The sequence below is a fragment of the Calcarisporiella thermophila genome (assembly GCF_041956535.1).
Source record: "Calcarisporiella thermophila strain CBS 279.70 unplaced genomic scaffold VTP21scaffold_7, whole genome shotgun sequence".
In the NCBI taxonomy this organism is placed as follows: Eukaryota; Fungi; Calcarisporiellomycota; class Calcarisporiellomycetes; order Calcarisporiellales; family Calcarisporiellaceae; genus Calcarisporiella; species Calcarisporiella thermophila.
Genome location: NW_027192197.1, coordinates 436,026 through 463,074, shown reverse-complemented (window position 1 = coordinate 463,074; position 27,049 = coordinate 436,026). Strand labels below are relative to the sequence as shown.

At 47.5% G+C, this 27,049-nt stretch overlaps 11 protein-coding genes across 11 annotated transcripts; 4 read left to right on the top strand and 7 right to left on the bottom strand.

Moving 5' to 3' along the window:
* Positions 1-212: 212 nt before the first annotated feature.
* Positions 213-1,909, bottom strand: VTP21DRAFT_10472 (uncharacterized protein; the record flags this gene model as incomplete). The annotated part of the gene is made up of 3 exons (XM_069389812.1): positions 213-888; positions 960-1,749; positions 1,804-1,909. 3 exons carry the CDS (start codon positions 1,907-1,909, stop codon positions 213-215), a joined length of 1,572 nt encoding a protein of 523 aa, XP_069253095.1.
* A 312-nt stretch (positions 1,910-2,221) lies between these two features.
* VTP21DRAFT_10471 (uncharacterized protein) lies at positions 2,222-4,407 on the top strand (the record flags this gene model as incomplete). The annotated part of the gene is made up of 8 exons (XM_069389811.1): positions 2,222-2,676; positions 2,742-2,823; positions 2,890-2,939; positions 3,003-3,093; positions 3,170-3,207; positions 3,277-3,754; positions 3,829-3,967; positions 4,040-4,407. 8 exons carry the CDS (start codon positions 2,222-2,224, stop codon positions 4,405-4,407), a joined length of 1,701 nt encoding a protein of 566 aa, XP_069253094.1.
* A 394-nt stretch (positions 4,408-4,801) lies between these two features.
* Positions 4,802-7,739, bottom strand: VTP21DRAFT_10470 (uncharacterized protein; the record flags this gene model as incomplete). Its single annotated transcript, XM_069389810.1, has 11 exons — positions 4,802-5,002; positions 5,058-5,170; positions 5,247-5,501; positions 5,569-5,780; positions 5,838-6,229; positions 6,303-6,845; positions 6,907-6,985; positions 7,062-7,230; positions 7,300-7,431; positions 7,497-7,551; positions 7,614-7,739. 11 exons carry the CDS (start codon positions 7,737-7,739, stop codon positions 4,802-4,804), a joined length of 2,277 nt encoding a protein of 758 aa, XP_069253093.1.
* Positions 7,740-8,177: 438 nt separating this feature from the next.
* VTP21DRAFT_10469 (uncharacterized protein) lies at positions 8,178-10,592 on the bottom strand (the record flags this gene model as incomplete). Its single annotated transcript, XM_069389808.1, has 10 exons — positions 8,178-9,035; positions 9,114-9,245; positions 9,310-9,406; positions 9,479-9,653; positions 9,717-9,730; positions 9,811-9,879; positions 9,952-10,010; positions 10,078-10,192; positions 10,272-10,422; positions 10,484-10,592. 10 exons carry the CDS (start codon positions 10,590-10,592, stop codon positions 8,178-8,180), a joined length of 1,779 nt encoding a protein of 592 aa, XP_069253092.1.
* Positions 10,593-13,135: 2,543 nt separating this feature from the next.
* Positions 13,136-13,924, bottom strand: VTP21DRAFT_10468 (uncharacterized protein; the record flags this gene model as incomplete). Its single annotated transcript, XM_069389807.1, has 3 exons — positions 13,136-13,147; positions 13,218-13,738; positions 13,843-13,924. The coding sequence occupies 3 exons, from the start codon at positions 13,922-13,924 to the stop codon at positions 13,136-13,138; spliced, it is 615 nt and encodes a 204-aa protein (XP_069253091.1).
* Positions 13,925-14,966: 1,042 nt separating this feature from the next.
* VTP21DRAFT_10467 (uncharacterized protein) lies at positions 14,967-16,473 on the bottom strand (the record flags this gene model as incomplete). Its single annotated transcript, XM_069389806.1, has 7 exons — positions 14,967-15,474; positions 15,544-15,702; positions 15,780-15,864; positions 15,925-16,073; positions 16,150-16,213; positions 16,289-16,350; positions 16,418-16,473. 7 exons carry the CDS (start codon positions 16,471-16,473, stop codon positions 14,967-14,969), a joined length of 1,083 nt encoding a protein of 360 aa, XP_069253090.1.
* A 1,308-nt stretch (positions 16,474-17,781) lies between these two features.
* VTP21DRAFT_10466 (uncharacterized protein) lies at positions 17,782-18,206 on the bottom strand (the record flags this gene model as incomplete). The annotated part of the gene is made up of 3 exons (XM_069389805.1): positions 17,782-17,892; positions 17,959-18,054; positions 18,126-18,206. 3 exons carry the CDS (start codon positions 18,204-18,206, stop codon positions 17,782-17,784), a joined length of 288 nt encoding a protein of 95 aa, XP_069253089.1.
* A 250-nt stretch (positions 18,207-18,456) lies between these two features.
* Positions 18,457-18,845, top strand: VTP21DRAFT_10465 (uncharacterized protein; the record flags this gene model as incomplete). Its single annotated transcript, XM_069389804.1, has 2 exons — positions 18,457-18,518; positions 18,707-18,845. The coding sequence occupies 2 exons, from the start codon at positions 18,457-18,459 to the stop codon at positions 18,843-18,845; spliced, it is 201 nt and encodes a 66-aa protein (XP_069253088.1).
* A 28-nt stretch (positions 18,846-18,873) lies between these two features.
* Positions 18,874-21,401, top strand: VTP21DRAFT_10464 (uncharacterized protein; the record flags this gene model as incomplete). Its single annotated transcript, XM_069389803.1, has 6 exons — positions 18,874-18,988; positions 19,076-19,974; positions 20,054-20,218; positions 20,317-20,967; positions 21,076-21,303; positions 21,387-21,401. The coding sequence occupies 6 exons, from the start codon at positions 18,874-18,876 to the stop codon at positions 21,399-21,401; spliced, it is 2,073 nt and encodes a 690-aa protein (XP_069253087.1).
* An 843-nt stretch (positions 21,402-22,244) lies between these two features.
* VTP21DRAFT_10463 (uncharacterized protein) lies at positions 22,245-24,625 on the top strand (the record flags this gene model as incomplete). Its single annotated transcript, XM_069389802.1, has 2 exons — positions 22,245-23,057; positions 23,141-24,625. 2 exons carry the CDS (start codon positions 22,245-22,247, stop codon positions 24,623-24,625), a joined length of 2,298 nt encoding a protein of 765 aa, XP_069253086.1.
* A 561-nt stretch (positions 24,626-25,186) lies between these two features.
* Positions 25,187-26,578, bottom strand: VTP21DRAFT_10462 (uncharacterized protein; the record flags this gene model as incomplete). The annotated part of the gene is made up of 6 exons (XM_069389801.1): positions 25,187-25,251; positions 25,319-25,678; positions 25,759-25,959; positions 26,050-26,251; positions 26,338-26,397; positions 26,501-26,578. The coding sequence occupies 6 exons, from the start codon at positions 26,576-26,578 to the stop codon at positions 25,187-25,189; spliced, it is 966 nt and encodes a 321-aa protein (XP_069253085.1).
* Positions 26,579-27,049: the final 471 nt, after the last annotated feature.

Genomic DNA, 27,049 nt, shown 5'->3' with positions numbered 1-27,049 from the left:
TTCTATTCTAACTAAATTGCATTATAGGGAAAATTAAGATACCTATTACCGATCCTGCTATCCCTCAAGAGACTCGCGGTTGTGGAAATCTTCAATCAAGGGATAATCAAGATAATTACATAAATGAAGATTGTGAAAAGTCGTCAAAAGTATCTACATGAAAAAACCCATACACATGGAAAATGAATTACCTTTGAAATTAGAATAAATAGTTAAATTATTATGTGGTCATGGACGAAAAACTCTTTTAATCGGTGTAGCATATCCTGCTCCAAGAATCTTTTCTCCCAACTTCTCACGTCCACAGGAGGCTCCGTTTCTTCCTTGATCTCTCCACGCATATTAACCCGCATCCGCTTAATAGTCTCGGGAGGAATGCGAGGGTGAGGAGCGGTAACTCTTTGGACAAATTCCCCCAGCTGAGTAAATGCTATGCGAGACGTGGGTAGGAAAGTAAAAAGCTGGAATACATGAGGCATTCCGTCGAACACCTGCAGCGTGACCGAGGTTGCCTCTCGCTCTCCAAGTTTGCTGGATGCTTTATGCGCAATAAACCGCCCCTCATCACGTAGCATTTCTCCATTTCCCACCTGTATTAGCAAAGGGGGTAACCCTCCCAAGTCTGTGGCATACACTGGGCTGACGAGAGGGAACTGCAAGGCGGTGTTGGGCGCATAGAAGTGAAGGCGGCGAAGCTTCCTCAACTGTTCGGTTTTGGTATGCAAATTACCATTCAAAGTGTCATTTGGTACCTCTGACGTCGAAGCGGGCTTGGGTAGCTGAGTGTAATCTTGAGCAGGTGACATAAGGTGAACAAATCCATTAGATGGTACGTAATCTGTGCTAGCATTCTCCATTATTGAGGGAAAGCTATGCGAAAGATCCACCCTTTAAAATAAAAAAAAAAAGAGCTTGAGAATAAGTACCATTAAAAGAAGCAAGGAGATAAACTCTATTACCAGGGAGACATACAAGCAGCGCCGGCAGGCAATGGTAACCCACTGTCCCGCAGAGTAAGGAGGAGTGCAAAGGTCAATCCACCTCCGGCGGAATCACCCATGATGAGTATATTCTTGGGGTCAATCGGCTTGAGTCCTAGGTCCTCTGGAGGTGATATTAAATACAAGTAGCCGGCTAGTGCGTCATGCAGCGCAGCAGGAAAAGGATGCTGTGGTGCAAGTCTGTAGTTGATCGCAAACACTCTTGCAGCAGATCGCTTTGCGATCTTTCCCATCAAGCGACGATGAGTGTAAGTTGAACCAAGGTAATACGCGCCCCCATGCAAATAATACACCACCCTCTGGAGGCTCATCCCACTCTGTGTGCCTGTTGAGAATAGCTTTCGGCTGAAGGATGCATTTAATGAGAATTTTGTGTTAGAGTTGCTCGAGGTTGGGTCGGCCGTATGCGAAATGTCACGCTCGGAGCTGGGAGCCATAGGCTGGTGCTTGCGGTATATCCATTCTCCACTCAAGGGGTCACAAGAGTTTTGCCAATGCTCGTCTTTCCAGTCCCATTCTATTATATTTTCGTGCCCACGGAGCAATTTCTCAAGGTAGGGGACAGCTTGCGCGCGATATGAGGCTGGTATAGAGATCGGTGCGGTCGTATAGTTGAGTGGACCAGGAAGCGGATGAATGGTGTGGGATTGAGTGGCCTCGACAGTCATACTTTTGCAGTTGGAGATAAAGTCTCGGGCCAATTTCAGGCATATATGAAATCTTAGATCCAAACCCGGAGATGGAGGGCCTATAATGAAGTAAGTAAATGGAGTACGTAACAAACTAATTTTATGCAATTTACCTGAAAGTGCATGTAGGAGAGCTGTGGAAACTAGGAGAGGCAAGCGTGGGAATACAATTGACCAGAATAGCCGTGATGCTTGTATAGAAGCATTTCTTTGTTTCATCGTGGCAATAAACAATTAAACCAGGTTGACAGAAGAAATTAAGAGAGCTATGGTCAAATCAACTCATGTATGCAAAAGCACTGCGCAATGCAAAGGCAATGAAGTAAAAAGAGAGAAATTAGCTAGCGTTTGGTCATTTGTTATTCCATTATTAGACATAAGACACGAAGGCAAATATAGAAGGCAAATATAGAAAGGATTATAGTAAGAATAATGATCAAACTATACTCCGAACAACTTAAAGGACACTTTAGGGAGAGCAAATAAGAGTCACAGGTGGCATACTTGAATACCTATTGTGACATCCGGATAATGAGCATTAAGCATGAGCATCACAAAAAGAGAATTCGTGCTAGAGTTCACCACCCATTCCAGAGAAGAAATGTAAATCACCATCACGACAATACTTCCTCCTCGCAACGCCACTCGCCCTCTCATTCCTTTCTTGCATCCTCTTTACATTCCGCGCTTCCTTCTGTAGCCTCCTCTATGGCTCCTTCTAGCTCCAGTACAGCTACACCATCTGCTCCACAAGCTATGGAAATACCAGGCTTCTATTATGACGCAGCCAAAAATCGCTACTTCAAAATCGTGGCGAACAGCTCGGGCAACCACCCATACAGCTCACAGAGCATTAAACGGAAACGGCAAGAGGAAATTGAGCAGCCAACTGAGCCAATCTCGCCGCAGAATATAAAGTTTTCCGGGATAAGATACCTTTTGCGACGTAATATCGAGTACCAGTATCGATCTTGGGCAAATGAAGGGTAAATATTGTTTACTTTTTCCACTACACGACACAGCCTTACCTTTTGCCCCTCCATGCTCATAGTAATGCTCGATTATGTACTGTGAAAGGGCTTTGTCTTCGCAAGACAATCAAGGAAAATTTTCAATCCGTTAAACATATTCTAGTAAGGATAAAGCTATATCAGCATTGTCTATGATCTTATATTAACATTGCCCCTTATTATACAAAGGTCGAGCCAAAAGATAACATTTTCTATGCTTCCTCTAACCGCTCCTTACAGTAAGTGGTCATGCAAGGATAAATTACTACTTAGAAATCAAACATATATACGACTAAACTTAGCTGCTTCGGTTTTGGTTACTCGTCCCCTGATCTGAATCCTGAGAGTTTCGCTATTTCACATAATCGACTTCTTTGGAATTCGCCTACCGAGGTTGGTGCTTGAAATGAATTTTTGTTTATTCTCCTGTCCCTCGCCTTCTATGAAGCTTATTTTGCATATTACTTAGATAACTTCACTTAATTTCGGTCCCGAACGGTCTATAGTGTTAGTTTAATCCAATACACATTTCATGAATCAAAGCTAAACCGTAAGAATGTAACATTGATGCAATAGGAGCACCAATTTCGGCAATGCCAATTTTCCGGGCCAAGTTCGGATAGAGATGTTCCCCACCAGAACCAGCCTGGGTGAAGAAATTTCACTGGACAGTGCATCGTGGGTGCTAAATATCCCCAAATCTTCGGTGTGGTCATCCGACGTACACGATCAACTCATTGCGGCAGGGGCCACGAAAAAAGTCGTGCTCGCCACGGTAGCAGACCCGACGAGGCGAAAGCGATTCATCATGACCGGCTCAGACGTCTTTGTCGCGCGTTTCTGCCCAGGCGTGGGCGGAAGGAGTCTACTGGCAGGGTGTCGTGATGGTAGGGTGATGCTTTTTGATGTACGGGAGCCTAATAGGGATCTCCATGAGAGCGGCGCGAGTCAGAAAATGCGTGGGCAACTAGCCATAAGGTATCCGAGTTCAGTATGTGAGATTCAAAGTGTCGATGGAGATCACCTGTACGTCGGCAGTGGAATGGACGGCGCAGTAAGTATGGTTCGGGCAATCCAAAACTGGATAAGTTTTACTAACAAAGTCGCTCGCTTTTCCCTGCTTGTTAGCTATACCTGTTTGATACCCGGTGTTTGAGAAATAATCATCCCCCTCGGCCACCCCTGTTTAGCTTCAATGGTCATCGAAATAAACTCTCCTTAGGATTGGGTTTTGCTGTTGACTCTACGGGGACGGGTCTAGCTGCTGGTACGCTCTATTGTTGTCTTTAATTTTCTATGAGCATTTGGGCATATCTAAATTTCACCACTCATTTCCTAGCTGGAAACGACGGCTTTATTCGCCTCTATACCCTTGGTCCCACTCCTGATCCCAACCCAATCCTCACTCTTACCCCAGATCATGTCAGATCAACCTCTGAACCTTGCCCCACACCAGACACCATCCATGAGGATAATCGCTCTCTTAATCCGGTCACTTCGCTGCATTTTATAGATCCTAGCGACGCAATGTCACGCGAGCCCTGGTGGTGGCGACTGACCGACAGGTCTCGAGACAACGACGTGATTATGCAAGATGTGGAAGAATTACGGTTGTGGAGGAGGCCAAGGAATTTTGGCCTACTGGCGGGACGGTCGGTCTGCACTACTTCGGAAAAGCGAACCGATTTCGAGTGGTACTCCTCATGAGTGCTGACTCAATAATAGATAGAGCATTTATCATTCAATAACTGTATTTTCTGCAATCACGTCCAGCTTTAAGTTGAAAGAAATACCATCCAAGCTGAATCTATCAGAGTTTGATAATAGATAGAACCCGTAACGATATCTAAAATTTATTCATTCGAGCCCTTAAGAGTAAAACTGTCTTTAGAAAGAAAACCACCACTTCAGGCTCAATTTGAAAATGAAATGAATTACAGAATGGTAATTAGGGGGCCTCATTGAACTTTATAACCCAAGCCTGTATTTTAATGCTTAGATATGCCCACCATTATTGCTCTTAGCATAGGGGTTCACTGATCTACTCAGTCAGAAACTGATGGCCCCTCTCTCTTTTTTCATCCTATTCACCATTAGCACCCTATGGATATCCCATCTCCTTTCGCAAGAATTTTTCTGCCTCCCCTGCGGTGCACGTCGTATCGTATACCCCTGGCTCCCCCCGGTGAATAAGCGTGATTCCTGCTGCCGCCGCATTTCGCAAAAATGGGGAGCTATTGGAGTCTCGGCAAAGGGAACAAAAATCTCGGAGAAATGCATTGAAGGCATCCGATTCATTTTCCTAGAATATTGGTTAAGTATAATGATGAAATGCATCCCCAAATTATATGCCATACTTGACCACACACTTCTCTGACTGACTTTAAGCATTCGAGAGCCAGAGCGTAATCTTGGTTGTCGGAAGAGGCTAACACTAATTTCTCAACGATTTTGAACATTTGGTGTACAGCTAATCGTCCGATATAAATGATTATATAAATCGCCCCGTGAAGGAAAAAAAGGGAGAGGGAATGCAGAAATATTACCCGTTTCGACCAAGTCCTCCTCTTTATTCGCGATCATCGCCTGGAAATCCCTTATAGGATCAGTGATTCTTATCAAGCGCACTTGATCAAGGGCTTTCCGAGCAGTTTTACTCGGTGGCACATCTCGGGTGGTGCGAGGCTGTGAGAGAGCAGCTTCAATAGATGCTAGGCTCGCTTCACTAGCCTGAGTCTGTTTCTCATTAGCAGTAGTTTCGCTAGTCCGGCCACGCTTTTTGCCTCTCTCCTCTTTATCTACTGTAATTGTAAGAACTCGTGTTAAGCAATAAAACAGACTCGCTGAATTTATACCGCCTCTTCGTACCTTTACTGATGCCAAACAACTGTTGCATCTCTTGTAAAAGCCCCGAGCTCTTCTCGAGCAAGCTCGGCAATGGTTGAAGTGGCTCTCTAAGGCGCTCATCCATAGGCGGCAGCGGGATTTCTTTGTTCAAAGCGCGGAGCTGAATGCACTGGCTGAGATAGTGATACGTCGGATTCACTACATGCTCAGGCGCAAGATACTCGGTTGGATTCCTAAGTATAAAAAAGAATGAATTCCCATGAAGGAAGGGAAACAAGTCTCCGGCCTACCCCTGCTCATCGGCGTTGAGCTCAGTCAAGTCCCAGGCCTTCACAAACGCCTCTGCCTTTTCCAACATCTCTTCTGTGGGAAGTCGCTCATGCTCCTTAAGAATTTTGCCGGACCTTGTGATGACCCGATCAAGAGGCGCAAAATTGTACCGACGAACATCCTCTGCAAACGGCGTTTGCGCGAAGAAAAGGCAGTGTGCTGTACCTCTAACCTCAGGGTAAAGAACACCGACTTTAGGAGGTGCATCTGCAATACGCACGTAGCGGGCCACCGCGAGCATCTCCTTTTCATCCAATGCCCGTGCAAGAGCAGAAAGCAGCAGGGATGCCCCAGTATCACCTGCTTGGGGAAGGACAACAGTGATGTTCGACATGGAATACTCTCGCGGAAACTGTTCGAAGATAGGAGAAACGCTAAAGTTTATCCATTTCACAATGATAGAAATAAAGAGAGGAGTCACCCACCTCGCGAGCATTGATAAATCCCAGTATACAGAAGCTCTTGATTGTCCGCAATTTCAATGCGTCTTCGTCGTATGAATAGATTGGTATCAAATCCTTCCCATATATGTATCCTTTGGTCAAACTTGCTTCATCTACCTCCTGTTCCTCCTCCTCTTTTTCTTCCTCTTCTTCTTCATCATCATCTTCCTTTTCCTCCTTTTCAGCACCTTCTCCCTCTTTACCTGTTGGCTTGATCTTGTAAGTCCGTTGCATGCTAACCTCGTGGGTCCGGTATTCACCTCCGCTGGTTGCTGCCACACAGGACCACTTCTTCGCCGTTGGCAACTTCACTTCGGCGGTACGATTGTAAACTTGAACTGGGATGGAGAGGGTGGTATCGAAATGAAGATCGGAATCTCCTAGAGTAAGCTCACCCCTGTATACAGGAACTGGATGCACCGTCTTTGGGCGGTACTTTACAATCTCTTCTAGCGCATCTTGCATAGTAAAAAATGCACCGTCTACTTTATTCACCAAGCCAAACAAGGCTTTCTCGTTCTTTCTCTATAGATGCTTACCCTAAGAATTTTGCTTCAACTCATTATAGCAACAGACTCACACTTACTTTGTGGTAAATTTCGTCAGCTTCCCCTATCCCATCTTCATCCTCTTGCTTAACTTCTGGGTGGGCGAAATCCACACCACTAGCATTCAAATAGACCCAGTTAGCCCCTGACTTTACTTCATGTGTTTAGAATGAAGAATATGCAAAACCCTTACATTAAAAAAAACTGAATGTTTTGGCTCTTTATCTGCTCCTCAACCACGTCTAGATCCTCGAAATTAATGGGAGATTTTCCGTCGGTTATCAGATAAATTTTTTTCTCGTATTTGTAGTGCTTGCAGTGCGATGACATGGCTTCCAATCCCACAATCAGCGCATCAAGGCCTATTTTTTTTCGCAAAAGTCGTTATAGAGAGACTGATGGACCACGAATCAGTAGCACTTGAAAATTACAATCTCCTGGCTCGCTCCCTCCGTCAAAATATTGCAAATGTTTTAAAAACTGAAGACTACCCATAGCGAAATCCTGCAGCACGGTAACATGCTCATATTGACCTGGCTCAGTGGCGAGATTGTTTCGTGTTCCTATTGAACCACGTCTTAGTAAATAATAGCTTCCTTTGTAGGAGGAGCGGGGAAGGGAAAGTTACCGTCAGTTCCATATGCAATACAAGCTACATTATCTGTTTTCCTTCCGGCGCTTATCTGATTGGAGAGCCAATGGTAATCAGAAATAAAACTCGCGAGAAATTTTGGAGTGCACCTACTTTCTCTGCTGTAATCTGGGTAATAATTCTTATACCCTCTTGTAGACCGCTGCTTCCATCTTCACGCTGGTAACTCATTGAGGGACCAACGTCAAGTATGAAAAGAGTTGCTTTCTTGCTGGCCATGACAATGCGTGCAAATTGAAAAGAGTAAAAATTGGAACCAAAGTAATCGAAATGAGGGGACGAGTAATTTTGTCCCTACTTTTTCGATCTTCTCGCTCCAAATGAAAATCGAGATTGATTATAACTGACACGTCGCGTAAAAAATATAGCCTTTGGCGGCTTAGCTCTCTTCATTTGAGGATTTCCATTTATTGAATAATTGCGAAAATGAATTTCGCATCCAATTTTTCCGCTTGTTCCTTGTTAAACTTTGTGGTTTGGCTGACGGTTTGGTTTGTAAAGCAAACTCTGGAATGACATGATAAATTGAATTGTTCAATGGGAATTGACACAAAAAAAATCCTGGTAACATGGTAAAAGTAGCTTATACATTAATTATTGATAATAAAATATAATACATAGAGTGAGAGTGAAATAAATGTTGGTATAAAAGTGAACTCACTTGCTCTTGTCAACAGCAAACCTGATCTTCCCCGGCAGTTTATTCTCACTTGTATTCTCAACCGAGTTCGAATCGGACTCTAGCGTCGCTCTGGATGGCTCCGCGTCTGTGGATCCCTCAGACGTCACTTTAATGACGTGACCCTCTCGGTCTTCGTCCATTCTATAATTCTTTTCGTCGAACACGATGACCTGCACTGAGGAAGAATCTTCCACGTCAGTTGGTCCTCTTGAGGTATTATCAGTGAAAGAACAAGAATTATTATTGGAATCTATGATGGTCGAAGTCTGCGCTTCATCAGCCTGCTTATCCGAAGAGGCCTGCGACTCCACAGGAGAGGCTGAACGGGAGTCAGCCATTGAAGTTTTGCTTGCTATATTCCCAGTATCAACGGTGCTCGAGTTCGCTCGTGGCGTAAAGGTTTGCCCAAGTTTGATGATAGGGAGGCGTAAAACTTGGTTTTCCTGATGGAGGTTACTATTTCGAGTGAGTGTTCGCGTAGCAATTCGAGTGCCCAAGTGGACGAGAGGGATGGTGATACCGTGCAAAATGATAGAGCTCAGTACAAGAAAGAACACGACGGGCGAGACTATAGAGGAAGCTTGGGCGTGTGTGCCACTAGATCCGTGAGAACCCAGCTCTTCCTTGGCTACCATCGCGTAAAAGACGGCGCCGACCCCGATCGGCCCAAAATACCCACTAAAAACTGCCTCTCTGAAAGTGACGATTGCGGGGATGGTCTTGTAGAGGATAAGAATAATCGGAAGGCGACGGAACAAGAGTATTACAACGGCTATCACAATTAATCGCCAAAGGTCGAGGCCTAGAGATGCATCTACAAAAGAGGACCAGGGCTGATAAGATAAAAGAGAGAGTGCGAGTGGCACGTGTTAGCGAGTTAAGTATAGAAATGCAAGCACTCGGTGGTTTACCATCACTGCGCCGATATACACGAACACAGACAAATTCAACAGCATGTCGATGACTTCCTGTAAATGCGCATCTTCGGTCTCTTTTCGAAACCAATCATCCCAAGTAAAACTATTCCCGGCGATAAAACACGACTAGGGCATGGTAAAGGTTATTCTAATGCCAACAAAAAGACACAAAATGTCGGGTCTTCCCTACCAATAAATCGTCGCTCCCAATGATGGACACGGTCCCCAGTAAAAAGAAGGCGAGAGCAACGGCGAATGAGAGAAGCGACTCCTTATCAATGTAGTCTCTATATATTGATAGATTAGCATGCAGAGCTTTTAATAAATTCTTCTTGCTTCCAGGCTCCAGTTCTTTCTACCTCTGCTTTGCGTAATAGAGTAGCTTCCGCGCAACATACCCAACCACAAATCCAATCACGATGGATAATGCAATCTGGTAGAGAAGCACCATATACATCCATCTGCCAATTGCTTCGCCGACGGATTGGTATTTCAAGAGATAAACAGCAAGCAGTAGAAATGGAAATCCCAAACCTGATATTAAAAATAGATATATTAGACACTTGAACACCTCGCTGAGGGACAGCGTTCGCTTACCATCATTAGCACCACTAGACATGATTTTACAATATGATAGTAGAAGTAGAATGAGAAATTAAGGCCACTAAAATCCGTATCGATTTTGAATTACCTTTCAGCACTAAGTATATTGCGTACATGAGGTGGAACATGCTTTTCCGCAAAACGACCTTTCACTATTCTGAAGACATCCAATCGAAAAAACAAGTTTGAATAAGGGACAGACAGATGTGTAACCAATTTGAATACTGACGAGTTTGCGAGCACAGGATCCGTGGGAGCAACGCAAGCTGCGATGACAAGTGCTTCCAGCTAGAAAAGGTGAGCCGAAGCAGATAAATAAGTCTTGCGAGTCGATTATAAAATAGTCGATGCTCACTAAATTGATTCCAGGAATCAGCAACCAGATAGCAAGCCCGCTTATTAACCACATCCAAGTCATTACTGGCACCAAAAGAACAAGCAAAGACCGGATCTCTTTCCACAAATAAGCCCTTTTATACAACGAATATGAAAACGCCGTCGTTAATAAATATGGCTCATGCCTGGCAGCTTCACTATATTATACAATACTTTGGCAAAGCAACCCCGGCTGCCATGACTTGCACAGCAATAACCACACGAGTGAAATTCAATGTAATGACATCGACATTCCCCCAGCTGTTAGGCAGAATCAGCCCAGCTATTGCAGGTCCGAAGACGAGTCCAACCAAGGAGGCCACAACTAGCAAACGCACCGAATCAGTATGGGAAGAGGATGGAATGAGGGCTCGATCGAGACTTACATGCTTCCGAGAGATAGAGTTTCTCTTTGATAAATAGCGAAACATAACCAAAAATAATAATGAATCCTCCAACAAGGGCAGAGGTGACAGCAAATTCAGTAATTGCCATTAAGAATGGGACGATGGGCTCTTCACTATCTGGCTGACACCTGAGAGAGGTTTGAAAGGGCGGGAAAAAGTTTCTGAAGGCCGAATATGAAAAGTAACAGATTGCCTGTTTTGGAAATACGCAAAGTAGCACGGGCAGAGAGGAAGAGAGCCACGGATGAGTATTGGAGTCGAAGGATGAGTCGGTACTTTGTTAACGAACAAGGTGTTCAGGCCCTTGGACTGTCCAAGATAAGCTGGGACTCTATATTGTATGAATAAATCTTCATGGAGTGGCAAGGCTCCTTTTGGCAAATTTATAATTTCGCCGACAAAGGGGCTTCCGGTTTCCCGGCTTAGGTGTTCCTGGTAAAGTTTTGGTCTCCTTTCGCAATTCAAGCCTCTGTTTTATTTCTGTTTTGGTGTCATCGGCCATTTAGCCGCCGCGCCAATTTGGCTTTTCAGAGAAGAGAGAGGGAAGCGCCGATCACCCAAGTAGATTAGATAACAGCGCAACACTGCTCGAAGAAAGATGTCAACACAGCCGGGAGTCCATGTCTTTATCACGGTTTGCACTTTGAGCCATCTGTCTCGCGTCATCTACCACTTCTCTCTCAACACTTGCGACGGTCTGCATGGTCCACGCTAGGCTGTACCACACAACACGCGTAGAGGCAAATGAGGGCTAAGTGTATGAGATAGTTTTAATATAAGTACTTGTTACAGGCAAGCCATAGAGAACCAATAGGCTGACCTTTGCCAGAGTAAACTACAGATTTCCGGAATAAAAAGGAAAGCGCGCTGGGAATTTGCCCTTCAGGAAATGCCCCTGTCATCCGGCCCAAGGGAAACCTTACTGGTCAAAAGGAACCTCATGGAACTTTTTACGGGAGCATTGCGACCTGGACCCGCATATATCTTTATTAGGAGTGAGCTAAATAAACAACTCTAGTAACACGCGGAGGAAAGCTTACATTGAGTAGTTACGCGCTTAGCGACGGGCGGGCAGGGTACTACTGCTTTAATATACTTGAACACTTTCCACGTGGAGTTTGAGTCATCGCTGAGGCTCCCGCCAACCCTTTTACAATTGCACAATATCCTACTGCATCCTCGTCAAATCCTCATTTTGTATCCTCCCTAATTTAGGAGGTTGAATGCAATTGGGGGGGGAACTATCCCCAAAGATCTAAAAGCTTTATTACGAAAATGCATATGTATGTTTTAGAAGCCACAGTCGCTAATCTCGATATCTCATATCCCTTCCGCAAGAAAAAAGCAAACCCATCACTAGTTCGAAATAGCCAGACCGCAAAATACATTTGAAGCTTGATAAGTCCATTCTAATCCCTGACGATGGGCTAATGGATCTAATCCTTGAGCACCATCTACACAACACCTCTGCCCTATATAATTTTAACACAAGTATCCAATCTATTGCAACTATCGAGGATGATTTGCTAATTATATGAGGGCGAACATGGAGGGGCGAATTCTATGAAGCAGCGGTTGAATAATTTTTTTTTGAGACTCCTCCTCTCCCCCCCTCCCCCTCCGAACAACCGGAAGCTTCAATTATTAAATCATTTAATTTAATATATTATTTAACATGGTTGGTTATTTAATATTGTCGATGGAAGTACTTTAAGTCTCACCACTCAATACTCCCTGAAAGTTGAGGGGAAGCCTTTGCGAACTAGTCGAGATATACGACCCAAATCCAATAATTCTCTTTCATTTGGTCGATAGTTTAATGCACAGTGGTACCGTATAGTCTTATAAGAAACATATCCTGGGCATATGGACAGCTGGCAGACCTCACGTGGGGGCTCTGCACGATTTAATACAACCAGATGTCAAACAGGAAACGACTGGCCCGAGGGCTTTAATTAAGGAAAAAGTGTTAATTACGATGCCAATCGATGCTCATCAGAGCGGTTAAAGCTGTAGAACAGGTTCGACAAGTAGAGAGAGGCCGTGGGATATATATTAGGACTATGTCTATTCATCGACCTGCCCCTCCACACCCCTGCCTTTCATCACTTTCCATCCCCTAATTCTCAAATCCATCGGATTTATCACCTTCCAAAAAACCCATCAGCATGACACCACTTTGTCCTTACTGCCACTCCCATTACCAGAATGGCACAGCACTTCGTCACCACATATTTAGTTCCCATCGCGATGTTCTACGACTACCGTGAAGCGCAATGCCTATAGCCGCAATGGGCGTTGATCGGTCATTGTGCAATGGACTCTTGTGTCTCCTTCTGTTCCCTCCCTATTGTTATTTTCTGGATATCTATTTCTTTCATCTTGCTCAGTTCGTTTGTAATAATAATAATAATCTCTCCTCTTGCAATAAAAATGATTTTCAGAAAACAAAAATGGTAGAAATATCAAGAGCACAGAAAAGAAAAGGGTCCAAACGCAAAAAAAAAAATAGGCAAAAGAAAACGCAGCAATAAAAATAAAAGGAAAAGGTGAAATATCGGCAAGGTAGGGCGATAGTACATATTAAGAATGAAAAGGGGTATATTCTATGGTCCCCTCCCCTATTGAACTCTAGAGAAAGGGCTATTGTTATATTGGACACGTGTCAGCGATTGGAGGCAAAATACGGTTTAATCTAATCAGATATACTTACATTATCCAGCTTTCCCCGCTCCCTCATCAACGCCCACTCGCCTGCACCAATGCCCCCGCATTTGAGTGACATGGCCTCCAAAATTCGCATGCTTGCGGGGCTGATGTTCTCGTCCTGAGTCGTGACAAATTTCGCAGCGGTAGCCCCTCCTCTTAGGGGAGGTGCATGATATTCCGTGCGACACGGGGGGGTTGCTTCGGGAGCTAGCGTGTGCAGCGAGAAGGGAGTAGCCCCTATCACCCCACTGATGCTACTATTATTTTCTCTCTCCTCTGCAATCTTGTCGGCTGGAGTCCATACACTATGACGCTTCCGGCGTAGGGAGGGATCGGGTGTCATTACCATGAGATCGTTCCCACCCCCAGGCGACATCTCCTCAGGGGTCATTAGAGACAGGGAACGGCGGAAGGTAGGCGGAGTGCGCACCGATTTTGGGACGTGTTGTTGGTGGTGGATGTGAAACTGCTGGAGAGTATGTGGTTTTCTTATGGGTGTTTCTGAAAAGTCCATTTCCATTGATTCTTTGGAGGTTAACCAAGTAAAAAAAGGAGGAACAAAAATGAGAAGGCTGCGATAAGGTGGGTAGTTACGCGAGATGCAACTAACGCGTAGAAAATGCACTTACCATCCTCTTTATATTCTGACGAATTCCAGAAAGATACATGCATTTGCTCGGGACTGTTAGTAAGCATATTGCGAAGCGCCATTGCTTGGGTAGTTATTATCTCTTATAAGCTTGAAGAATATCGAGAAATAGAGAGGAACGGGGAAGGCGGGCGAAGGTTTAGGATGCACTTAAGTGGGGAAAAAGAATATTAGGACAGAGTAGTGCAATGAAAGTGGCTCTGTTCTAATAGGAAAAAAAAAAATGCAAGAAATGAGAACTACTACTTGATTAAATAAATAGATAAATAACGCGTTTTCGCGTTTGTAATGAGGAACTAAAAAAGAAAAAGAAAAGAAGCGGAGAGAGAGTTCAAAGGAGGGCGTACAGCACTTGCAAAAATTGAAGTTCGACCCAATAAACACGGCTTGACCATTTTTTTCAAATGTTTTAAAAGCAACACGTAATTTACGCGTAAAAGTGCCCCCCTTACTAGCGGGATTTGCAATTGTGCCACTTGTTCCAAATCTGCTTGGGCTAAGGGGATCTGGGATCTTCGATATGTTGGCAAAATGTAACGCTGCGTGGAAGTTGGCCTCCCCTTAGGTAAAGAGGATAGAGCGCCCCCACCCATGAGACGTAACCCCATGCAGACATGCTCCCCGTCGATGCCTGTACCGTCCATAGAGTTGATTACGTAAACTTCAGAAAGAGGATGGCTTATGGCCAAACCTGAAATTGCCTACACCTCCCTCAAAGGGGTCTGCTAATGTGGCCTATTGCGCCGGGCAATATCATTCCCATCATGTATCAGAGTATAGCTAGAGCAGTGTTTCTTCAGTCCACTTGTGCCAAGAACGGTGATGTAGTTTGGTTAAACCTTTTTTTTATTATCTTTATTGGGTTTTCTCATTATCATCTGTTCATAGAGAATGAAAAGATATGGGAAAATAAATAGTATGATCACGAAGAGCAAGCGGAAACCAGTTCCACCAAAGAGTTCTTCTGTTACAACCATCAAAGCGAAATGAGGGATAAATGCAATGCTAAAATCAATAAGAATGCCTTATATACAGAAAAATATAACAGATATGATTCAAATGCTAAAAGAAACCTGGCACGAGCACCTGCCTTCTCCCCCGGTTTTACACCGAGGGATACATAACAGAGGGCATGGGCTTCGGGGCGGTGAAAGCCGAGAGGTTTTGAGTCGAAGAGGCATACTTCAAGTGGGTTGCAAACCGGCTTGCATAGTCAGTGAAAAGCTTCGAGAACTCGCAACCTTCGCGGTCTGGGGGAGAAACAAGCTGTGCCCCGCGGTGTTGGATTTGGTGCAAGGAGGTGGTGATGTGGGGTAGGTGATGCTGTCGTATGGGGGGGAGAGGGCAATAAGGGGCCGAGGGCATTTGGTATGGACTTGGCTTCGTGCCGGAAGAATAGAAAGAAGTCGGCTGTACACACGTGACCACGCTATCGCTGCAGCTGCGGGTACGGGCCCTAACGCTTGCGTGGGGGGTCGCCATAGGCTGCGGGGATTGTTCGGGAGTGTAGAAGCGAGAGGGTGAGTACTCGCTCCGCGAGTAGCTGGGAGGAGACAAAGGTCTTATCATGGGGCTGCCTTGGTCGCTCGACTCCTCCTCAGCCTTCTTCCTTCTATAACGAAAAGGGTTTCATGGGTCTAGTGCAGATTCGGAGTTGAGAGAGGCCAACTGATATCCTCACCTTGAAAGGGTTCGGTTTTCCTTTCGAATCCTCATACGAAAACCTTGATCCGAAAACAACCTTGTCAAGCGAGTGGACTCCTCCATTCCAGGGAAGAGTTTGGGCGAATACACGGTGAAGACATCCGAGAAAGTGTTTCCACGATGAACCACCTCGTGGCTACGGAGCATCGAACCCATCAAACCAAGAGTCAGCAACTTGATTTGAGCATAGGAGGGATATAAGTCGATACCTACCCTGTGATTTCATACAGAGAGAACTTTAGCCGAAAGCGCCCCTCCACCCGGACAGAGATGTCGGGGAAGATAAAGAACCCCCCATCTAACATAGCCAAGATCATCAGTCTCGACGCCTTTCCCTCCCACTAGCCAAGAAACTCACCGTTATTGTCGAGATCTTTCAGCTTGTACAGGGACTGCACCACGGTGCCAGCCGTAGTGCGATTTCCATTGATGAAGCTGAGTTCCTCGTAGGACTCGCGAGCTACACTCACATACAGGAACAGAAAAGGGTTCTGGAGTTCGCTATCTCTGAGTAATTGAATGCCGTTATTAGAGCTTCTGTGGAAGAAGGGGCGCTGGGGTGCGCCTATGGGCTGAGACTTACTCATTCTCGGTGCCTTCCACTTTGAGCTGAACAATGGGAGGAGGGTCGATCGGCCTTCGGTCGACTTGATGGTAAGAGGGAAACAGTAAGGGGGTTAAGTTCAAGTACGGTAAGAAGCCAAGCACGATGCCCTACTCACCCTTTTCTTTATAGCTGCAAAGTCGGGCCTGTACAGGTTGCTGGCGCACAATAAGTTTGTATCTGCCATGGAAATACAAGGCTTAGGTGGGTCGCCATCATAGCTGGATGCCTAGTGGAAGAGGCTTACCTTAGTTGACCCTCGCCTCTTATACCTTCTTTCTCTTGGCTATATCGACGTTTCATAGCGTGTTCTTTTAAAGTAGAGAGCCAGCTCTATGTTGGATATTACGAGTAAATATTAAGGGATAAACAAGTGAGTGAAGACGAAGGCTCTTACACACCACTCAGATATAAAGAGAGAAGGGGGAAAAAACGAAAAAGAAAGGGAGGTGGGGGGAAAGGAAAGGAAGAGAAAGATATAATTTTCGAGAAACGGTTGAAAAATATATAAAAGGAAGACGGGATCCAATGGTGTTGGGTCACCCACTCTCCAAAATTGCAATGGCTTCAGGAGCTTGCGCCGGGACTAAAAAAATTTAGGGGATTAGAGAATTGCGAAAATCGTGGGATACCAATCGCGCAGTGTGGATTCCGCACGGATTGAGGGGGGAAAATTGTTGGAATCCGGGTAAGGGCAGCGTCTGGATTTCCTCCCGCCGCTCTTCTTCTCCTTGAACCACCGTCTGCTTTCGCCATTGATTCTGGCCGCAACCAATGTGAATGGTGTCGAGGAGTACAAGGATTGCTTATGCCTTGTATCTCTGCTACCAAGCATGGGGGCAGGCGGACATGGGGCACACCACTCGCCTCTACCACACGGGCTAACGAGTTTGCCCAAAGAACCTCGACGGTTCCGGTTGCCCACCTTCTCGGGCAGCTCCCCTTCAAACTCTAAGTGGGAACGAAATATTGGACTGGATCTTTTTTGTTTTCCTTTTTTTCTGGCGGCCAGCTGCTCAGCAAGCGTCTGTGCGCCAAAATAATGATCCTTATCCTATTCCCGGGGGGGGGGGGGGAAGAGGGGTTTCCGGCCTGGAGCACCGCTTTTCTCTCTTTTAAATTGCTTTTAACTTCGATCACTTCATGCTACACTCCCCTCCTCCCCTCTACTCTACATCAGATGATCCATCAAGTCTAAGAAAAACGAGATCCGAGACCAAAAAAAGGACAGCTGGGTGAGCCAAAAATAGGGATCCGTACAAGTTCAAATTGGATCCATGCGGTGATTCACCATGGGACAGGCTTTCTCCAGGATTTCCTTCGGCCACCCTTTTCTGAGAAGAGCCCATTGCCGAAGAATAATTTTAATAGGGACCCGGGTAGATAAACAATCAACAAAAAGCCGGTCTCCTTTTTATAGATATTTGGACTTCCATCTCGGAGCATGGGGCATAGAGGTGTGTTCTAAAATGAGGTTTTATATTTTACACAAGAAAACAAAGAAAAAAAGCATTCCATCTTGAAAGCACCCTCCAAAGTACAGAGATGCAAAAGAAATATCCATGAACAGAATATACACAGAAATTCCATCGCCGCCTGAAGTTATCGCCATTACTTTTGGTTCATTTGCTGTGTCAATTGCTCATTTTGCTCTGCAAAGCGCTGCCCGACTCGCTCGGAGTGCTTCAGGAATTTATCCGAGCAAAGGGAAATGCAAGTTTCCTACATGAAGGAGAATTTGATTTGGATTAAAGAATGATCTTGGGTACAGAGTCAAGAAATCCATACCTCTTTGGCCGACAAAGCGGTAGAGTTGAAGTCTGACACACAGTCGTTGAAGCATCTCTCAACGAGCCCAGTGTAGAGCCGCATGAAATCGCGCATCTATTGATTTCCCATTACATTTAATAATCCACGTGGGGGAGTGTGTTAGGGGAGAGGGAGAGGATGTTCACCTGCTTCTGCTCAATGAGCTGCTGAAGACGCATTTGCTCGGCCTGATTGAACTGGCCGCCACCACCTCCAAGGAAACTCATCTTGATGGATATTCAACGAGTGATGAATAGGGAGAGATAACGTGTAAAGATATCGCTTTTTTGTAAACATGCAACGTCATCGCCGCGCCACGGATCACTGGATTTGAATTTTTGGAGCCCCCATGGCGAGATTCGAACAATGCTTCTCGCTGCCCTACCCAGCTCACTCTGAGGCTTCGATCTTTTCATGAAGCCCCCCTTGTGGTTGCTATTTTCCCTCGTCCATCTATTTTTAACTCGGCGATTTTAAATGAATTACATGGCTTTCGAGCATTCTTGCCGTCGCAGTAGCCAAGGTCATCACAAATCCAAGTCATCATCGATAGGAATTTAGGGGGTGATCCAATATACACACCTACATCGCACAGGAAAGTATTTTTAGCAGCAAGCTTTTTTTTTTTCTTTTTTTCTTTTCGATCAGAATCGCATTTGATCTGAATTTCCGCTCCTAACATTTCCGTCGTGCAACTATATAAAATACGCTTTTCGCGAAGTGTTAGTTCCTCTCTCCTTTTTGTCTTCATCTCACTGCCCCTGCACATCCAAGCTTTTTCTTATAACAATCGCATCTTTGCAATTTTCTTTCGTTGTTCTTTCTTTATTTCTTTTGCATCATCACTTCATTTCTACTCCTCATAATCTCCTTCTCCCCCAATTATAAGACGCCATGTGTGGAATTTTCGGTTACATCAACTATCTCATCGAAAAGGATCGCAAGTACATTCTTGACACTCTGTTGAATGGTCTTGCTCGTCTTGAATACCGTGGATATGATTCAGCAGGTAAAGTGTCCCGGCGGAGATTCATCCGCAGAACGAGGATGTAAACAGAGGATTAATCGGTGTTTTTTTTTTCCATTAATTCATCAGGTATTGCTGTTGATGGTGATGACGAGAAAGAGGTTCTCATCTTCAAACAGGTTGGCAAAGTTGCTGCTCTCCGCAATCTCATCGATAGTCAGACGCTCGATTTTGAAAAGACATTCATCAGCCATTGCGGCATTGCCCACACTCGTTGGGCTACCCACGGTCAGCCCTCTCCCCTGAACTCTCATCCTCACCGTTCCGATCCCAACAATGAATTCACGGTGGTCCACAACGGCATTATCACGAATTACAAGGAGCTCAAGACCCTGCTCATCAACAAGGGCTACAAATTCGAATCGGATACCGACACCGAGGTGGTCGCCAAGTTGGCCAAGTACCTCTTCGACACTCAGAAGGACACCGGCATCACATTCACCGCCCTTGTCAAGGGAGTGGTCAAGGAGCTTGAGGGCGCCTTTGCGCTGTTGTTCAAGAGTATTCACTTCCCCCATCAGGTGGTGGCTGCTCGTCGCGGCTCCCCTCTGCTGGTGGGTGTGAAGACGGAGAAGAAGCTGAAGGTGGATTTCGTCGACGTCGAATTCGGAGCCAACCCCGAGACGGACAAGGTGACCGATCTGCAGGGCGGAAACCAGCAATTCCTCACACCCTTGGACGTGAACCAGCAGATCCGCCGCAGCCAGTCGCGCGCCTTCTTGAGCGAGGACGGCATGCCGCAGCCCATTGAGTACTTCCTGGCCTCGGATCCCTCGGCCGTGGTTGAGCACACAAGACGGGTGCTTTATCTGGAGGATGACGATATCGCCCACATCAGCGAGGGCGAGCTCCACATCCACCGTCTGCGCCGTGATGATAATATTCCTCCGGTTCGTGCCATCCAGACGCTCGAGATCGAGTTGGCCGCCATCATGAAGGGCAACTTCAACCACTTCATGCAAAAGGAGGTAAGTGCTCTGTCCTGTGTGCCGCATGGATTATTTATTTTTGGTCACAATGTGACTAACGCGCCGTTCTCGCCCTTAGATTTTCGAACAACCAGAGTCAGTTGTGAACACAATGCGTGGTCGTGTGAACTTCGACACCTGCAAAGTCACCCTTGGCGGACTTCGCGCGTATCTTCCCACCATCCAGCGCTGCCGTCGAATTGTGTTCATTGCTTGTGGTACAAGCTACCACAGCTCGTTGGCGGTATGTCAATTTCACGATCAAGTCTCCGAAGTTGAGTTTTCTTATTTCTCTTTTCTTTCTCTCTCGCACCCTCCACCCCCCCCCCCCTCAAACGATAGACACGTGCCATCTTTGAGGAGTTGACTGAAATCCCCGTCTCCACGGAGCTTGCAAGCGATTTCCTCGATCGCAAGACGCCCATCTTCCGTGACGATGTGTGCGTGTTCATCTCGCAGAGCGGAGAGACCGCGGACACGATCCTCGCTATGCGCTACTGCTTGGAGCGTGGCGCACTCTGCGTGGGCATCACCAACACTGTCGGATCCACCATCTCGCGTGAGACCCACTGTGGTGTGCACATCAACGCCGGGCCTGAGATCGGAGTGGCCAGCACCAAGGCCTACACCTCCCAGTTCATTGCCCTGGTGATGATGGCCATCCAGCTGAGCGAGGATCGGTTGTCGAAGACCGACCGCCGCAACGAGATCATCCGTGGGCTGCAGAATCTGCCCAACCACATCAAGGAGGTGCTCGATCTGGACGCCGAGCTGCTCAATCTGTCCAAGGAGCTGTACAAGGAGAAGAGCTTGCTGATCATGGGGCGTGGCTTCCAGTCGGCTACGTGTCTTGAGGGCGCTCTCAAGATCAAGGAGGTGTCCTACATGCACTCCGAGGGAATTGGTGCCGGTGAGCTCAAGCACGGCCCGCTTGCCCTCGTGGACGAGAACATGCCTGTGATTTTGATCATGACGAAGGATTCGCTCTATCCGGTAAGTGACCTTGTCCTCCTCGTTTTCCAGCAGATGCTTTCTTTTGTTCCTTATTCCTCCGTTTTTGCTCACCCCTCTCTCCTCCTCTCCTGCGATTTGCCTCTATAGAAAGTTCAGAGTGCGCTTCAGCAGGTGGCCGCCCGCAAGGGCCATCCGATCATCATCTGCAACAAGGGGGACACTGGCATCTCGGACCAGTTCAAGACCATCCGCGTACCGCAGACGGTCGACTGTCTGCAGGGTCTTCTCACCATCATCCCGTTGCAGCTTCTCTCCTACCACATGGCCGTGCTCCACGGCGTTGACGTCGACTTCCCAAGAAACTTGGCCAAGTCGGTAAGTAGTCCGTTGCGGGGGTGTAGGGTGGGGGGAGGACGCGAGGATTCGACGCTGACCTTGGTGTTTTGTTGCCCTGTTAGGTTACCGTCGAGTAAGAGCGCGCTGTGGCCTAAAACGACGAACAAAACGAACAAAATGAAAAACAGTGGTATTGGATTGATTCAAAACCAACATAGTAAAAAAGATATTTGTGTATGGTGTATGGGTTTTCTTTTTCTCTTCTCTTCTTTCGCCTTCTCTTCTGTTATCCTCTCTCTTTCGCTTTCCATTGTTATGTCTCGTCTCCCCCCTTAATAAAGTACTCCTATGTAGTGTAAGTCGAACAAATAGAGTTTTCCTTGGCATCTTGCTTGATCTAGGTTAGGAGGGCGCGGGGGAATAGCGGCGACGGCCAAACCACCGCGCCTGGATTGACGGCCGATTGTCGGATTGCCTAAGCACAGCTGGCCGTGATTGGCAGGCCCCGGCCGGCAGGGAAGGTTGGAAAACGTGGGCGGATGAACAAACAGGCGCGGCTTCCAATAGGAGAACCCTGCATTAGGGGCTCATCCATGCTCATGCATATTTTTATCTCGTCGCGCTACACAAGAGCTGGGAGGAGGATGGGACAAAAGTCTCACGGTCTCCAGTGTGAGTCGCGGCCCCGAGCGGCGTTCCATTCGGGGGCAAATCTGCTAATGGGCCCGAGCCCAAGCATTGGTTCTCGCCCCGGCTTATGAGGCCTTGACACACTGTTATTTACACTCGGCCGCTGCTCTTCCATAAGCTTTCCATGCTCTGTCTTATTTAAACTCTTTTTGTCACTAGCTTCCGTCCTCTTCCCCGTGCTTCCGCCTGCTTCTTCGGCTTCCCATAGCCCCTCCCTGCTAGTCCCGTATTGTCCTTAGTTCCTTTCCCTGTCGCCATTCCCCACTCGCCGTCTCCTGTGCAGCATCTCGATGGAGGGGCACCCGGAACCCAAAGAATCCAACTCCAGCAGCTCGAGCGGCTCGGCGCCCCACCCCGTGTCGCATCAAGTGACCATTCAGGTCACGGAGCCCGAATCGCATGCCCGCGCATGGTCGACGCCCGCCTCTCCTACTAGCTCCCCGCGCAGCAGCTGTGACCTGCCCGATCTGAATGTCTCCCCCAAGTTCACCGGCCGCGCCTTCAACATCGTCGACACTTTCACGCAGCCGGACCTTCGGCGCAAGCCAAGCAAGCATGGGGGTGTGCTCTCCAACCTGCTGAAGCTCGAGGGCATGAAGCGGCGAAACAAGTCGCGCGCGACCGAGAGAAAGCGCACGTTGTACTCTCAGCTCTCGGAGGTCCTGTCGCGGACCAGCATGGGCGGCGACGAGCGTAGTAAACGGCCCCCGCCCGTCCCCTTCCCCTCGTCCGCCCCGCATTCCCCCGTGCTACACCCCCGCCGCCCCAAGGCGTTCTCCAAGCGCCTTATTCCCCACGTCTCCGCCGACAGTGCGCTCAACCTGCCGACCCTGTCGACGCTGGACCGCTTCGCCATCACCACCACCATAGCGAACATTTTGGAAAAACAGTCCTTTCTAATGCGGGTGTGCCGCGCCCTCCTCGCTTACGGCGCCCCGTCGCATCGCCTGGAAGAGAGCATGCAGCAGCTGGCGACCGCGCTGGACATTCCCGCCTACTTCTTCTTCCTGCCCAATTTAATGATCGTGTCGTTTCAGGACCCCGATACCCACACCTCGGACACCCATCTGGTGCGAGAAACCCAGGACCTGGACATGGGCAAGGTAATGCCGAGCCGGCTCTCCTGCTTCGCCCCCCCCCCCCCCGCATGGGACTAACCTCTCTTGTGTCTGCATTTGTTGATCAGCTGTCGGCCGTGCACGATGTCGTGAGGGACGTCCTGGAGAGAGATCTGAGCCTGCGCGAGGCGAACGCCCGCATTCAGCACATCATTCACTCGCCCCCCATATACCCGCCCTTTGTCGTGCTCTTCTCCTACATGCTCGCCTCCGCAACCGTGGGCCCGCTGTGGTTCAAGGCCGGGTGGATAGAGGTCGGGATCAACGCTGCCCTGGGCTTGATGGTCGGGGTCTTCCAGCTAACCGCCGACCACCACGCCAACTTCAAGAAAATCGCCGACATCCTCTGCGCCCTCATCATCGGATTCGTCTCGCAGGCCGCGGTGAGCTCCTTCAACTCCTGCTTCAACGCCGTCGCCCTGTCGGCCCTGGTCATCCTGCTGCCCGGGTACTCCGTGCTGACCGCCGTGCTCGAGCTCACCTCGCGATACATCGTGTCGGGCAGCGCTCGCCTCATCTACAGCATGTTCTACACCCTATTGCTGGGCCTTGCTCTGGCCATGGGCTCGTTGCTCTACGTGCAGCTCCTGCACCCCGAGAACTCGGACGCCTGCCCGAACGTCGACCCCATCCCCCTCCCGTGGAATCTCTTCTTCGTCCCCTTCTTCTCGCTTGCCCTCAGCACCTGGCTGCGCGGGACTCCCCGGCAGTTCCCGGCAATGACCATCATCTCCATCATCAGCTATCTCTCGGTGGTGTACACCGCTCCGCACCTGGGAAAGCCCGTCTCGCCCGCGTTCGGCGGCTTGGTGGTTGGGCTGCTGGGCAATGTCTACGCGCGATTCTTAAGGCATGACGACAAGGCCATGGTGGTGATGTTGACGGGCATTCTCTTTCTGGTCCCGGGGGCCCTGGGCGTGCAAGGGACTCTGGGAATCGTGTTCTCCTCGCAGGATTTCCAGAAGTACGGGGTGTCCGCCAGCCCCGGGGACGGCTTCCTCTTTGCGGTCCAGATGATCCAGGTGTGTCTCGGGGTGGCGGTCGGCGTGTACGTCTCTTCCCTCCTCCTCAGCCCTTTCGGCACCGCGGCACAGCGCAGAGCCCGGCGGATCGCCCGCAAACTAAAGCGCATGGCGGGCCAAAATGCCCCTCCCATCACTCCTCCGCCCTCCGAGGCCGGAGATGCCATGGAATCGAAGAGCCTGGGGAGGTTGCGGCGCTTTTGGCTGTGGCTAGCCTACGGGCGCGGGGCCGATGACGAATACGAGGAATACCCTGAGGATGAAGTGGTGCGAATCGAAGAGGGGCGTCAATCCGAAGCTGGCGACTGGGACGACCACACCAGTTGGGCTGACGTCCCCAACGAAGAAGCTGAGACGGAGATCCCGTCCAGACGCTCGTCCGTCTCCAACTCCCCCCAGCTCACCCCGCAATATATCCCGCCCCTTCCGAATGCACACCTCCACTCCCTCCCGCCCTCCGCCTCCTCTTCCATGACCTTCTCATCGAAGAAGCAGTGGAAGCGAAGGAGCAACATTGAACTCAACTACTAGATTTAATTTATTTTACCCCTTTCAACCTCCCCCCTTTACCCCCCCCTACCCGTCTTGATAATATTCTCTCGTCGAACATGTGTTCGGCCCGATTCCCTTCGCCTATTTCGTTGTTGCTACTACACCCTACCATTGTTTTTTTTTTCTTTACACCTCTTCCATTTAATGTTTTGCATGTACTCTAGTTGCAATGGTCTCAATCAAGCCTCGATTGTTTCTTTATTTATTTCTTCAGATCACCCTATTTATATAACCGCATCTTTAATATCTTATAGTTATCTACTGTTGTATCATCCCAAGACGCCTGCCTCTTACATTATTCCGTTAATAGAACTCTAGATAGGCTCATTCAACTCAGACGCATCTTTTTTTATTTTACCACAAAAAAGACGAATATTAAGATGAAAGCAATTAAGACGGAAAACGCAGAGAAGAGCACAGAGAGAAAACGTATTAGACCGTAAAGAGGAAGATAGGTGAAAAAAGAAAAGGGGAGGGGAAGGAGGCAAAAGTTCGTTGGTTATACATTACATTATAAATCCAAAAAAAGATAGTATATATCTAGCAGAATTTCCACCTATTTCCACAATTCACGCAGGTCACAAAGGTAGTCATCGGTTCATCAGCTAAGAGAAAAATAAAACATTTTAAGTCAATCATGTCAAGGGTTCCACCCTTTCCATCGAAGCTTACCCGATCGTGTCTGCATTTGATAGTAGGTGCACTTGCGTTGTTTACACCGTCCGCATTTGAACATATCTGTTTCTGCCTGCGTTGGTCCCGCCCCGCGCGCTTTGAACAGATTGTCCAAGTGAATCTTCCGGTCCTTCTGTTTCTGCTCCTCCGACGCCATTTCCTGGACGCTCATGGAGCAGAACCGCTCGACGGAGATCTCTCCACTCACCACGCCCTCTCGCAGCCCCGGGTTGTTCTTCGCCTTAAGGTTCAGGAAGAGCGAGCGAATCTTCGCCTTGTACTTGGCATCCACACTCTTGAACTCGCCAAACGTAAACTTCTCGATCGTTTTAGCTCTTAAGTAGATGAGATCCGAGTCTGTCGTAGCAAACAGAATATTAATCTCCCTCCTCCTTGATCTCGAGCAATCCCTTGTAATGAGCATTGTCCCCAATTACCTCCGTTGCTGTCCCATGCCATCGCGTTATACAACATCTCAATCGACTTGTTTCGGCTAGTGTCGTCGGTAGAGTTTGAAATAATCCCATCGGACGCCATTGTGCGCACCTCTGAAGGTGTGCCTGGAGTGCTCACCGAGTTTGGAGTGGAAGGAGTGCTGTCCCTTCTCACAAGAGGCTCTGTGTTTAGCTTGGGTTTCCCTTTTCAATTACCAAGAGAGTTCCATCAGCATTCATATGATTGATTAGTGTTGGTGGGGGTGGGGGGTGAGAGGGACTTAGAGGGCTCACCTGTCGCCTCCGATTCATTGGATGGTCGATTTTTTTTCTCACCATTAACCTCCTCCTTCTTTCCCTCCTTCAGTTGCTCGTCCGATTTGTCATTTTTCTTTATATCCTCTTTCCATTTCCGCACCACATCCTTGGCCTTGGCCGCAATGTCTGCATTCGAGTGGCTACGAAGTTTACCCAAAAATTTCCCAATGTCCGTTTTCTATCGGAACAGAAATCAGTAAGCAGAGGGAGGAGGGAGTGGAGAGGAGGAGAACCAAGAAACTGCGAAGAGGTGTTAAAGATTACCCGTAATAAATCTTCAGTTGCCTTAATGTCCTGTAATCTAGCCAACAGATCCAAACATTTCTGTAATAGAAGGGGGGTAATGAAAAGCAAATTATAGGATTAGGGAGGAATCGCTGAGAAACGAGGATGGATGCAGGCAGAACATCAAGGGTGAGCAAATTACCGAATCCTCTTTGCTTTCCAACGCTTTAATGAGCGAGTTCTTATGCTTGACAATGTTCTCTTCGTATCTGCTTGCCATTTTTATTTTCTAAAAAGTTTAAGAGCCTACGCGTGATAGGGCCCTTATAGTATGGAGATGTTTACGAAAGAGTGAAAATGGAGTCGCAGTCACATAAATCCACCACACTTCTATACCAAAAAATCTAGTTGCATGTTTGTTTTACTGGGCGTGCCTGAGAGGCCTAATGGAACGCCATTAGGCCTTTCGAGCACGCCCAGTAGGGCCTCGGAGCTAGATAAGAGAAGTGATGATAAGCAAAGATTTTATTTTTAGGCCAATGGGGGGATTATTAGAAATTAGAAAAGGAGAGAACGAGGCGTAAGGGAGGGACGCATTCCTCATACAAGATTGAGTAGGAATAGGGTTGTTCGAATAGTCTCAGATATAAGGATAGGAACAGAAGGAAAAAAATAAAAATAATCTGTAAAAGTCAATCATAGTTGTATATATAATATACACACAACAGCCAAAAGGGGGGCAAAAAAATTT